This window comes from Limulus polyphemus, unplaced genomic scaffold, assembly GCF_000517525.1.
Source record: "Limulus polyphemus unplaced genomic scaffold, Limulus_polyphemus-2.1.2 Scaffold408, whole genome shotgun sequence".
NCBI lineage: Eukaryota > Metazoa > Arthropoda > Merostomata > Xiphosura > Limulidae > Limulus > Limulus polyphemus.
The window spans coordinates 499,846-513,185 of NW_013666018.1; the positions used below are offsets into that span (position 1 = coordinate 499,846).

The 13,340-nt window shown below is 34.0% G+C and overlaps 1 protein-coding gene across 1 annotated transcript in view; it reads right to left on the reverse strand.

Annotated features, from left to right (window-relative positions):
- Nucleotides 1–3,542: 3,542 nt before the first annotated feature.
- Nucleotides 3,543–13,340, reverse strand: part of LOC106458046 (G1/S-specific cyclin-D2-like) — a 64,640-nt gene continuing 54,842 nt past the window's right edge. Inside the window, exons 4-5 of the mRNA XM_013917499.2 lie at nucleotides 10,601–10,749; nucleotides 3,543–6,219 (exon numbers count right to left, since the gene is read on the reverse strand). Coding sequence (XP_013772953.1) covers nucleotides 6,028–6,219; nucleotides 10,601–10,749 — 341 coding nt within the window. The 3' untranslated portion in view covers nucleotides 3,543–6,027. The remainder of the gene's footprint in view (nucleotides 6,220–10,600; nucleotides 10,750–13,340) is intronic.

Consider the following 13,340-nt stretch of genomic DNA (forward strand, 5'->3'; position numbering starts at 1 on the left):
TGTTTTAATAAGTTATAAGATTAAACAGTTTCGTCCAATATCATAGGCACCTTCTTTAGCGGTTGTTATGGCCCAAGGTTCCAGATTAATTTACTCGCTGGACTCAGGTGATCACGTTTTAAGATGACTGAGTAGATTCGAAAGTTTCTTAATTCTTACTGTGATTGGCTGCAAAGACAAGATGGCTAACCAGGTATTGGATAATGTTTGTTGGATGGGGTTCCTTATATAGTGTCCCCCTAGTAACAGAAGGCATTGTATTCTGGGAGATGTAGCTTTTACTAAACTTTTTAGTGGCATCTGCCATCCCTCGCCTCTCTTTGGTTTAGGCACAGTATTGGAAATAATTAATGGAAAAGCACAGGTAATACACATACAGAAATCACAAAGAATGAGTAATAACAACTAAGAGGTCAGAATAAATCAAATAAAAACGAATATATTGTATAATGCGATAGTAGTTTGTATTTGTTTTAAACAGATCACTACACTTTGGTTTTTGCTACCATAAGTTCATCAACATATGATTGTAAAATATTGTTCAAAATCTCCCGTATTATTCTCCACAATTCAACCAATTTGTTTAGTTGCCATCTAACATTTTCAGTTTTCATATAAGTCTATACAACCTTAATAATATTCAAACTAGACTTTGTGCAAGCCACAGTAGGGAGAGTTCTGTCAGCCTTTCAGGTATTCTTTCATCATATCTGCTACATGATTAAGATCACTGTTTTGTAACAGATCTTGTTTCTTAGGGAATGCTATGACGGAGAATAATAAAATTGTACCTGTCAACAGTCAGGGTGCCATCAATTTTGTGTAGATTTCCTACATCATTGGCTGTTATCCAGCCCACAGTTGTATTGGTCTCCCAACATGTTTTACTGTATTTGTACATTGGTTATGATACCTTTCTTCTTTCCGTCAACGATTGGCTAATTTGTTGTTAATCGCAAAGCTTCTCAATGGGATATGAGTGCTCTTTACTTCACGAGTACTGATCCACTGAGGGGAGGGGGTCTGTCAATGAACAAACTAGCATTGATTATTGCCAAATAACTGGAATTTAGATTCGTCTGTAAAGAGTACCTACCTCCAGCTTTGCTCATCCCATTGTTTGAAGTTTGATGCCCATTTCACCTTTTTGGTTTGGTCATGTCTCCTATAAACAGTGCTTTATGAGTAGCTATACATCTTTTGAGATCACTTCATGCTAATGTGTATTTTACAATTCTGCGGGTAATATTCACACGTGTACTTTCAGCTTTTCAGAGTGCTTGGTTTTGTAGGAAGCAAACATATATATCTACTAATTTAGAACTACATTAAGAACATTGTGAGTTTCAATAAATTGTCACACAAATTTTTATAGGACTACAGTAATAAAAACATTGTGACTTTCAATAAATTATCACACAAAAGTTTATAGGACTACAGTAATAAATAGAAACTACACTAATAAAAACATTGTGACTTTCAATAAATTACCACACAAATGTTTACTGTTTGTTTAGTTTCTTGGAAATTGTTGTTATTGTTTTTTTAGTACAAAGCTACACAATGGGTCAGAGTAACGTAATCAACTCAAACAATTGTTGGTGTGAATGCGCATTATAGTCATTATAATAAAAACCTATACACTAATCAACTGTTCTGAATAACTTAACTGGAACACAAGGTCTGAGTAATATCATCCGCATACGCCATGATTTTCTGTTCTTTTATTGAGTTGCCTGGAGTTATGGATACCCTTAATTTTTTCTGGCATTGATCTATAGAGATTAGCAGGACAGAAATGGTGAGCGATAAAAAAAGACACTCCCCCATCTTACTCCGGAACTGAGAGGTATTTCTGTGGGAAAATGCCTTTTAACATTCACTCTGACTGCTTATGTTTATGTTCAACATTTTATTTCATTTAATTGTGTTATCTTTGAAGCTGCACTTTTTTAGATCAAAAAAAGAGAAATTATTAGTTGTCACGGCCAAACAACTCTGTTGCTAATATAGTTGGCGAAAATTTGAAAATTTTATAATCTATGTTAGAAGGCGTGATGGTCTTTAGTGTAGCGTTGTTTTAGGTATGGTGTCACAGTTTATACTGAGATTTAGCATTTGGGCTTGTTTTATTTCTATTATTTGACAAAATCATTACTTTATTTTGACCTTGACTTTATAATAATTTCTACAAACAATTCTAGTTTAGAGTCGGCGGATTACGGGTTAAAAACTACGGTACTGGAGATTTTTCAGATCTGTTGACTGCAGAATTAAAATTTACAGTTGACGAAAGTGGTTTATTACCTAATTTCTAAGACGACAGCACTCTATTTGCTTATACAGAGGTTGAGTAAATTATATTAAAAGAATTTTGGAGCCTCACCACGTCGTTATAGTTCATGTCGCCACGCGTGGTCTACATTGTAAAAGGCTCCGTCATGTCAAAATCACACCACTACTCTCTGCATGTTTTCCATAAGCCATATAGTGTACGAGGATGACACCAAGCGCCATTTTCAGTGGTTCAAACTCACAGAAGTCCACATGCCTTTATATGAAATAGCATGAATATTAGTTTTATTCTTCAGCTGTTTGAGATATACGACGGTGTAACAGATATATTGCGAGAGCAAGTTGTGTCGCTTTTCTAGCCAGAGATTCTTCTTAATTTTGGACACGCGGACAGCTTTTGCCACTTACCTTTGTTTTTGAGTATTCTCACCTGTTACAAGAGGCCGCACCTTGCTTATCATGGGTGAGGTACGACTTGTTGCATTTCTCTTTTTGGGTGATCCTGGGTCACCAAGTTGATCCATATTCCTTTGTTTATCAATGCCATTAAGTAGAGGGAATATCCTCGTCTTAGAAATTCTAAATCCCTGATTGATCTGAGTGTATGATTGTTTGCCTTCGGAAAGAATTGTTGTATACTCTTACCCAAAAGCGATCAATTTTTAGTTGCATTCACATTACCTAAGAATTCCAATATAAAAATGTAGTTCTGATACATTCCGTTCCATCGCCACTTTATATCAATCGTGCTGATTTGCATATTCAAGATAATTTTATAATACCTTACTAAATCCTCTGCACCTTATTGTGAGAATATACAGCAGTGTATTAAAATTTTCGTATTATCATATTAAGATAGTTTTTCGTTCTAATAAAACACACCTTGAATGCGATCTGACGGAATCATTACCTTATCCCTGTTCATGAATCGCCTCGTATGATGAAAAGATGGAACAAATCATATTTAAAGAATAAGTGTGTGTGTATGTATTTTATGGCAAAGCCATATATGGTTATATGCCGTGGAAAATCGAATTCCGTATATTTGCGTTGTACAAAGAATACGACAAACAGTGATTTACGTATTGATTTGGAACAATTTTGTTTTGAATCGTATTTTAAAATTAAACTTACACCAATATTCAATCTTATTCAAAGAACGTGAGTAAAATAATTACTCACAAATATATAATTTACTAGGTTAGTGATACGCAACAACATTGAACATTTTTTTTTATTAAAAGCAACATTTATTCAGCATAAAATAATAATAATAAAAACAAAACTACAACACAAATAAAATCGAAACTGAAAGCTAAACTTTAACATGCGACCTAGCATCGAGTGATAATTACGAGTTACCGTGAACAGCCTAACGATATGAAATAAATCTTATAAAAGTTTGCCACTATTCAATCAAGATTCAAACCCAGAAAATCTTCAGCCATATTGTTGTTCTCTTCTTACACATCCAGGCTGGAAGGGGGGAGGGGAGACAGTGAAATGTAGCTAGGTTAAGTACTGAATTATGCTGGTCTTGAAATGAGAAATACAAATAAATACGGCATTTGGAAAAACAAACTCCTGTGGGAGGCGTGTATAATATTCAACAGATAATATGTTACACCAGATATTTCTATAGTAACTGTTCCTGAGAGCTGTATATGTATACTGAGGTTAAGGTATGCCCTTACACAACCACCGCGCTTATGTTATACTGTGATTCCCTGAATCAATGGAGCGAAAAAAAGAAAAGGTAAGCAAAAAAATAACAATCACTGTGATTATTAATCTTCAAATCTATTTATCTAAAGCTGAAAAATGACTGGTGTTTGTTTTGAAAGTAATGAAGCAACTAGGATTGATTTCATTCTACTACGAATTACCTGAGACTTTTTTTTTTCAAAGGATAACTTTACTTAACTAATAAAGTAAATTAATTTCCGTTCAACCTTATGTTACTAACAGCGACACCTTTTGTTTTATGACTGAAATAAAAAATTCTTGGCCGTGTCCAAACTATTTCTAAATCGTTTATTATTTAAATATATGTAATATGATATATAAATAGCGTTTAATAGAGTATTTTGTCCCTCGTCGACTATCTCAACTGATGAGTTCTGGTACTGAACGAAAAGCTTCTTAGGCAACGACGTGTGGGAGACAAAATACAGATCTGAAATACTATTTTTTACAAACCTGTGGTTTTGAGCCGCAATGGTCAAGTTGCGAGCAACGTGGAAACAAAAAAGAAATACTATGTATTTAACTTGATTTTTATAACATATATATATATATATATATGTATGAACAGAAAAGGATAGTTAAGTCACGTGGTTGCGCAAGTGGTAGCGAGTTAACGACAATGTTATATAAATATTTATACCCTCATAAAGATCGTCTTATAGCTAAAAAAATAGCAATTTTGCACAGATGGCGAGAAGTTTGTTTCAAACAACTCTCAATAAAGTAAAATTGTATAAAGACTAGATTGATAACTCTTTAATACATATGATTTCCAACTGTATCAATGCGCTGATGTTTTGGGGAACTTTGAAAACAATTCTCATCCTTCAAAAGTTCCTTAACAATTGGAAAGCATGTTATACGTAAGCAAAAAATAGTACCTACTGAAATATATTGACTATTGTTATTTGACTAAATTAAGACCCTAAAAAAAAAAGTCAGTGGTATATACCGTAACCGTGTTAACATAGTTTACAAAGAAACAAACAACGACATTTTGTTTAGATATTCAAATACACTATCGTGCTTTCAAAATCACTATTCGATAATCGTATTCAAAATATTACGATACGATACAAAACGTTCAGTCATTTAATAACTTCAAAATATTCCTGTAGGAAAAGTTAAATGACCCCAAAGTAACTTTCGTCACTAAATGTCTGCAAACTCGGTCAAATAAATTCGTATTTTTCTTTAATAATTCTTATTCTGACCACTATAAGTTCCAAATCACAATCAAACCACTTAAAAAAAAACCGTATAGATCCAATTTAAGAATTAAGTACAACTCTATGTTCTTACGAAAGCGCCCGGTACAAATCAAAATATCACACATCATCAAAGGTTAACCCATTGGAAGTCTCTGGATGCGTTATAATTCTTTAACACGCATTAAAAATAGGCTGACGGTTATTTCTTTCATTAACTTCCACTTCTGACATTTTTGCTCAACATCCAACTTTTCTTTTAATCTTAATTACATTAATGTACACAACTAGTTCAATTAAAATACCTTTGTTCCAGAAAAATGACAACAGCTGTACCCGTTCCACTAGCTTAACAATGCGCAAATAATTATGCAAAAGTCGGATTATAAGAGTCTCGTAGTAATACAATTGTACACTGTAGAATATTCAACTGTACAAAAAGAGAAACATACACAAAAATGTTTTGTTCTTCTTCGATAAGATGCTAAAATTTAAGCCTATAAGAACATCAAAAGCGCCACATTAACTGTATCGATTTAAAATAGGAAATAAAAAAAATCCTAATTTGTAGTTTTTCATGTTTTTCTTCGGGTCTTTTTTTGAAAGCTAAGTATCTAAGAATGTGCTACGAAATGTCACTTTCAGCTCAAACCCTGTGACTAGCAACATAGGTACAGCATTGTTAGTACAGATGGCAGCACCATAGTTGTCTAAGTTGACTTTTCAGCATTGGCATTTCCTTGCATTCAACAATTCTGTGAGGAAATAAACTAGTTGATTAAAAATGAACATCCTGAACGTCAGTTGGTGTTTCTGGTTTACTGTCTGCTGGCTTTAGTCCACTGCTGTCTGCCATCTTGTTATTGTTGCTCCCATTTCCATTAAGAGACACCATAGGTGACGTTTGTGTAGGAGTTATATCTGCAGCAATCATCTCTTCAATCTGTTCTAAACAGTGACGTAGACAGTCCTGAAAAAAAAAATCATGAATAGAGCGAAACAATCTTGAAAGTAATAACAAATAACACACTTTGTCATAGAAACCTTATTTCCATTATAAACGCGAATTAAAAAAAAAACGCTTTACAGTTAGACAGTTCTATGAGTTTATTCGTATTTTCATATACGAATTTGCCAATGGCTGACCGTAGAAGTAATTAAAAAGATAATTTGGTACAAAAAATTCCAACGCCATGGGGAGAAGGAGGGTGGAATGAGTCTTAAAAAAAAAGAAGGAAAAGGAATGCTGAAGAAGACATAATTTAACACTTCCTTTAGGATAAGGGGACGAGCCCTTGTATCCCTGCACTTCCTTTTATGGAGAGTTCTACAGTAAAATCTCCCCGGAGCCACCGACAGATCACAAAGCTCATTACTAACAAACAACTAACGTACAAAAAAAAAAAAAAACGCAGTTGTTGCTAGGCGCTGAACACTAACTCACTCACACCGATGAAAAATCTTGAAATTCTTAAAATAAAATCCGTCCAGGAAACGATGGGCCACTACAACAATAAAGTTAATGTTCTATATTGAGAACACTAATCGAATCCAACAAACATATCGCATTTACAATTTAGATATACTAAATCCATATAGGCTATTGCCGCTATAACTGTGTTGTGCATTAAACCCGTTTGTTTGTTTGAAGTTAAGCACCAAGCTACACAATGGGTTATCTGTGCTCTGCTCATCACGGGTATCGAAACCCGGTTTCTAGTTAACCCCTTTTACAGAGGATTGTGGATTATATTCCAAATAGTGCTTTTTAACTGAGACTAGGATATATATTAAAGCTAACTTTACCTGGAAAGTTTTGACTTAGGCCAACAGTAAATATTTTGTCTTTAACCTTTAAATTGAGCTGTTTCCAACCATGCAAAGAAAGGTCGACATTATTATAATAGTGTCTGCTATTTGCTGCGAAGAATTGATCATTTACTCGTGGTTTGATAAAAAAAAAAACAACAACCTTATTTGCTTTTGATAATATAGGGGCTTCTTGATTTCCTTTTGTGAGAGTTAGAATAATAGGAGAAAAATCCAACTTGCAAGAGAGATAGGTGTAGAGAGATACAATAACATAATAATGGCCTGATCTCGTTCTAATAAACCTGTTGAACAAGCTTACACCATGTGACCATAGCGGTAAACGACAGGGTCAATATTCGATAGGTATTTGTTAAGATCTGCAATCCAAGGCCAGCAAGATGATGACAACATCTTACTTAAAAATCCACGAGACAGGTTAGTTAGTACATGGCCTTAAAGAAAAATAATAAGAGCTCGTCGATGAGAATTCCTCCAAAGGTATTAAAGTGAGCAACAAAAACAGTAAAAACCTGCCAAAATGGTTCAACTTTTCTTTAGTTGACTAACTACAGAGGTTTAGGAAGGTCGTTTGAACATGTATGCGTTTGTTAGGAAGGTCGTTTGAACATGTATGTGTGGTAGGAGGACTTCGGAGGACTTGTGATGTTGAAATGCTACAAAGATTGACCATCAAAGAGATCAGGGTGGAGTTAAACTTCTATTCTTCATCTTTTATATCAACTTTGTGACGAGATTGCATGCACGGATGAAACGTGTGATCACGCCTATACAGGGTTCCTTTTATGTGACCTTGACTGAGGTGCAAAAACGTGAGACCTCAATGACTAAGTGTGGTGAAAACAGATGCAGAAAAATAGTCAATGAGAAACAATGATTACTAAGACGTGATGCACGAGTACATAGTTTCGACTTTGATCCACAAAAGAAACCCCCGTTCTACACCCCAATTTCTGCCCTCCTTATACAACTGCGTATTCAATATCCTTCTGGAGCTTATGGCTATGAATGAGGTCTTTGATATTCTACGTATACACACACACACAACAAAAAAAAACAACCAGAAAAATAAGTTTAACGAATTATACAATATTTGTACCCATAATTTGTATCCAGAATAACTTTAGAATATAATCTTTGATATTCTACGTATACACAAAAAAACAACAACCAGAAAAATAAGTTTAACGAATTATACAATATTTGTACCCATAATTTGTATCCAGAATAACTTTAGAATATAATCTTTGATATTCTACGTATACACACAAAAAAAAACAACCAGAAAAATAAGTTTAACGAATTATACAATATTTGTACCCATAATTTGTATCCAGAATAACTTTAGAATATAAGTAAAATAAATACTGTAATTGAAAACTTTCATCAGTTAAGATTTTTTAAATGTATAATTTAAGTAAAAACTAAGGGGCTTAGGATATCTTACCCTTAAGAAAAAAAAAGTAAAGTTCCGTCAATTTAGATATACGTACGAACTCAGTTTTAAATTTTTGACGTCACTCTGTTATGACATTGTCCTTTCAAAGCAGTATTATTGGTCCATAACATTTTTTTGACGTCACTCTGTTATGTCATTGTCCTTTCAAAGCAGTATTATTGGTCCATAACATTTTTTTTTAAATTTTCAACAGAAATTAAAAAGCTCGAAAACCAGTAAACGTAAATTATTTATATGTGCGTTTAAAATATTCTTAATGTTTATGCAAGTCTTACATTTTACGTGGTAAACACATTGCAATTTTACTTTTATTTGAGAAATACTCGATCGAGTAAGTATCGAATTTCGTAAACCTTTTGATAAGTCTTAGAGCCTGTTCAAGGCAAAACTTTAAACTTTCATAAGGTTTATAAAACACTTAATAAGGTATTGGTATTTTCAGTCTGAATGGCACCTTATGCGCAGATTAGTGATCCCCAGGGTTGAGGTATAGTTGTCCCTAATTTAGAATTACTGATCAGAAAGAAAGGCAGCCAGTCAGCAGCAACCGCCACCACAAAGGCTTTTTCCAGCTCTTTATACTGATATTTTTTTTTATAATTCTTCCTACAACTGAAAGTGCAGAGCGCGTTCAGTGGCATTGCTGTGCAAACCTTAGATCTTCAGGTCCACAACCTGAGCACTAGGCCACGCCTGATCCACTTTATAGGAAATGGTCTTCTGATATTCCATTTTTTTCAGAAGTTCCTATCTGCATCTTGGGTTCTTAATTTCTTCTGTTCGATTGCATTTTGTTTAATATTCTCTACATCACTATTCATCTACAGTACTTTGACAAATACAAAAGTATTTAATAATTTTTTAGATTAATTTCAGCCATCCTTTTGCAGTTAAAAAATCAACAACAAACAAAAACGTATCAAGGTATTTTGAACACCACAAATTACAATGGTTTGCACGGTATGTGATAATCTTTTTTTTTTCTAATTTTTCACGGCACAGTATCGAACCCCAGACTTTCTGGGTGACAAACAATTCCTCCACCAACAGGGATAAACACTGGGAACTCCCAGTAAAAAATGTTTTAGCAACATAACATAACGCAGGTATGTAAAATTACCTTATAAGATATTAATATACAATTAATATTTATGTTCCCTGGGTGGCGATTTCCACTGCTTATATCGGCAGTAATCTAAAGGAGTAACTAATTTTCTTAAATATACATATGTATCTCAGCTTATTCAAAGAAGTACATGCTTATCACCGAGGGCGTTATATTCTGGCTAACGTTGTTGATACTGCTTATAAAATTCAACTATTTTTCCTGCTGTTTAACTTTCAAACACAGTTTTTAATTATGTATTCGCATGATGATGATGACCTCAAGAAATGCGATTTGTGAAACATGTAAATTCATCAAAACAAGTTTCGTGTGCAGTGATAAAAAAGAGGCATTTTCATAAATTTTTAGGCACCTTCCAAAAAGCAAATTTGGCTTGAAGTTAGTTTTATGTGCCCCCCCCCCCACACACAGAATAAACGTGGTTTGAAATAGATGCCACGTACTTTACACAAGGTAAACCTAATTTGAAGAGGTGTCATGTACTTTTCACAATGTAAACCTGGTTTGAAGTAGGTGTCATGTACTTCTTACAATGTAAACCTGGTTTGAAGTAGGTGTCGTGTACTTCTCGCAATCTAAACCTTGTTTGAAGTAGGTTTCATGCACTTTAAAAAAGTACACCTGGTTTGAGTATACCTACAATAATATCCCATTTCTCACATCAGCTCAGAGAAATATAACCAATGTGGTTTAGATTTTTGATAATATAACAAGCTCTGGCAAGTTATATTTTCGGTTCCACATAATATACATTAATAATTACAAAACGCATGTTTCAGCAAAGCATCACAGGTTTTTTGATTCCCAAAATTAAGTTTATGGCGCTTACAAGTTAGGCCTTAATATCATATCTTTCTCCTATGCTCTAATTGAATTTTATTTTTATCTAAGGTTTGATAATCATTAAAATACTACAATTTATAATTGCTTTCTTACAATTTCGATGCCTGTGATGAGATGAAGCCTCGTCAACAGTTCTCTGGATGACTCCCATAATTCCTTATTGAGTCTGTGTAGTCCTTGCACAGCTGCCCCAACACTAGCCGCAGCAACCATTGAAGGGGGGTACATCGAAAACTTGAACTCTAGAATTAAATAACAATTCAAATATAGTCTCAAACTATTATTATTTTTTGCTGGAGAGCTGAAAACAACATAGGATGATTGAAAATAAACTTTTCGATTAATGTAACTTTTTTTTTAAACGGATATTCAAGGCCTTAATAAAAACTGTCTACCTGGAATCATTCTTTAAAGATAGGTAATTTTTTTCTCGAAAAACAAGTAAAATTATATTACGAACAGCAGGCAGAAATTATTCATTTACTTTGGTTAATTGCGAGTTTTATTCATATTAATAAATGTTTTGTGTGTTTGTTTCAAACCAAAGCCACATTGGACTATCTGCTGTGTCCACCGCGGGGTATCGAACCCCGAATTTAAGCGTTATAATTCCATAAATTTACCACTGCCCCACCGGGGGACAGTAAATGTTTTATACCAAAAACTTTTTGGCGGAATTGCCAACAATATAGTGATAAAAACGTTTTAAAGCGAGAAATGATGATATAAAGGGTCAGTTTCAACCAATGTTTGAATTGTAAATTGGTAAAGGACATTATGTGTTTTGAATTGTAAATTGATGTCCCTTTGTGTTGTACATGGATACTTCTACGCAATCATAAAAGCTGGATTATGAGGCAAAAAATTACAGTTTTTATAACTTTAAAACAAATATTCGAGAATAAAGCAATCTGCTGTACATACTTCAAAAGAGTATGACCACGGGTATGAAACAATACAAACCTTTCCAGAACGTCCTAAAAGTTATGACATCCACTTCTGAAAACTTTGCAATCAGAGGAAATGTGAGTTCAAATAAGAGATTACGCTTGTGTGAAAAATAAGAGATTACGCTTGTGTGAAAGATTAATTACTTTATATAGTGTATTGTTAGAATAAATTGCTTCGATAAACCCTTTAACTCTGTTTGATCAAAATAATACCGTTTAATTACAAACACGTTACACGAAGCGCCTAATGGATGGCTTTACCTCAAATGTGTTTTTTTTTGGGAGAGTGGGGTGGTCAAATATAATCCTTTCCAGAGACACTAGTCTTTTCACAGTGTACTGCTCGTATTTTGTTTATTCTGAATTTAAGAATTATATTCTGTTAAACACACCGGTTTTTTAAATAAACTATTCAGAACAATTGTTATTGTTTGTAGTTAAGCACAAAGCTACACAAATGGCTATCTGTGCTCTGCCCACCACGGGTATTGAAACCCGGTTTCTAGCGGTAAAAGTCCGCAGACATACCGCTGTGGCACTGGGGGGCATTCAGAACAAATTATGTCTAATTCAATTATTAGCTTTATAAGAAATCACATTAATACCAATGGTCAAAAACACAAGAAATGTGAGGTCTTGACACTAATGCGACCGATCAATTGTGGTGACGTCACACGATAACTGTCCTTGTAAAGTGCTGACCAAAAATTGGTGAACGATGTGGGAATTAAATGTCAATGTAAAATCTAAAATTAATATTTACTTAAATATGCGTGCAAAATACACAATTCTACAATACAGGTCATATTAAATACAATGCCCTAAACGAATGTTAATTTATCATAAGTTAACGACGGGTCAGCGATAAGTTCATAAATTTACAATGCTAAAATCCGGGGTTCAATTCCTGGCGGGGTCAGGGGATAGATAGCCCATTGTGTAGCTTTGCACTAAAAACGAAAAAAAGTGCACAAAAAATAACCCATGTTTCCCTCCCCCTCTCCCTCCTTGTAAAAACACAAATAAAAACTGTAAGTATAAAAGGAGTAAAAATTACACCAAAATCGGGTTTAATTATCTTCTACATTGAATAAATTAAACGACCATGATCTTTCGAATTGTTTTTTTATTTGCTTAAAGTTTCGGTTATATATCTTGCATGTGACCATTCCTATCATTACAAAGCAGTCCTTTACAGTCTTGGAAACGAAACAAAAGGTTTTAGTTGGTTTCCTTGTCTGTCGACATATCACCGGAAAAGACAGTTCACACAGGTGAACACTAGGGTGTACTTAGGGCTGAGTCGCCATCTTGGAAAACGTGCGAAAAGAAAAATAGGTCATACCTGTTTCAGACCGGCCATGCTGCATTCCAGACAAGATTTTGACATTAGTCTCTATATTTTACCGATTATTTCCTGCACGCAGGAAGGTTTAGAGCACTTTCAGGTTTCACTCATTGCTAATGAAGGAGAAGCCGCCTTGCTGTTACTAAGGCGGCAAGGTCATGGACAAGTAAGTATTGCTTCTGAACTGCAAGATTAGCCTTCCCGGATCTCGCGTTTTAGGAAAATGTTTAGCCTAAAGTCAATGTTTTTTTTTGTCTTCTTACATTACAAGCAAAACGAAATTTTTTTCCTTCTCAAGAAATAATTATAAAAGCTTCAGGAAAATGGAATTTAAGAGCTCGAAAATTGTAATTCGGGATAATCCAAGAAAAAAGTTGTTTCTGCAAAAATTGTTTTATTAAATAATAATAATAATATTTCTAAAAACAATACAATGTTCATAAGCTAGGCGTTATATTTACAGAGCTGAAGTACCTTAGAATTACTTCTCACATTGATGTTTCTTTAAAAACATTTTACTTTATTTTTAACCCTA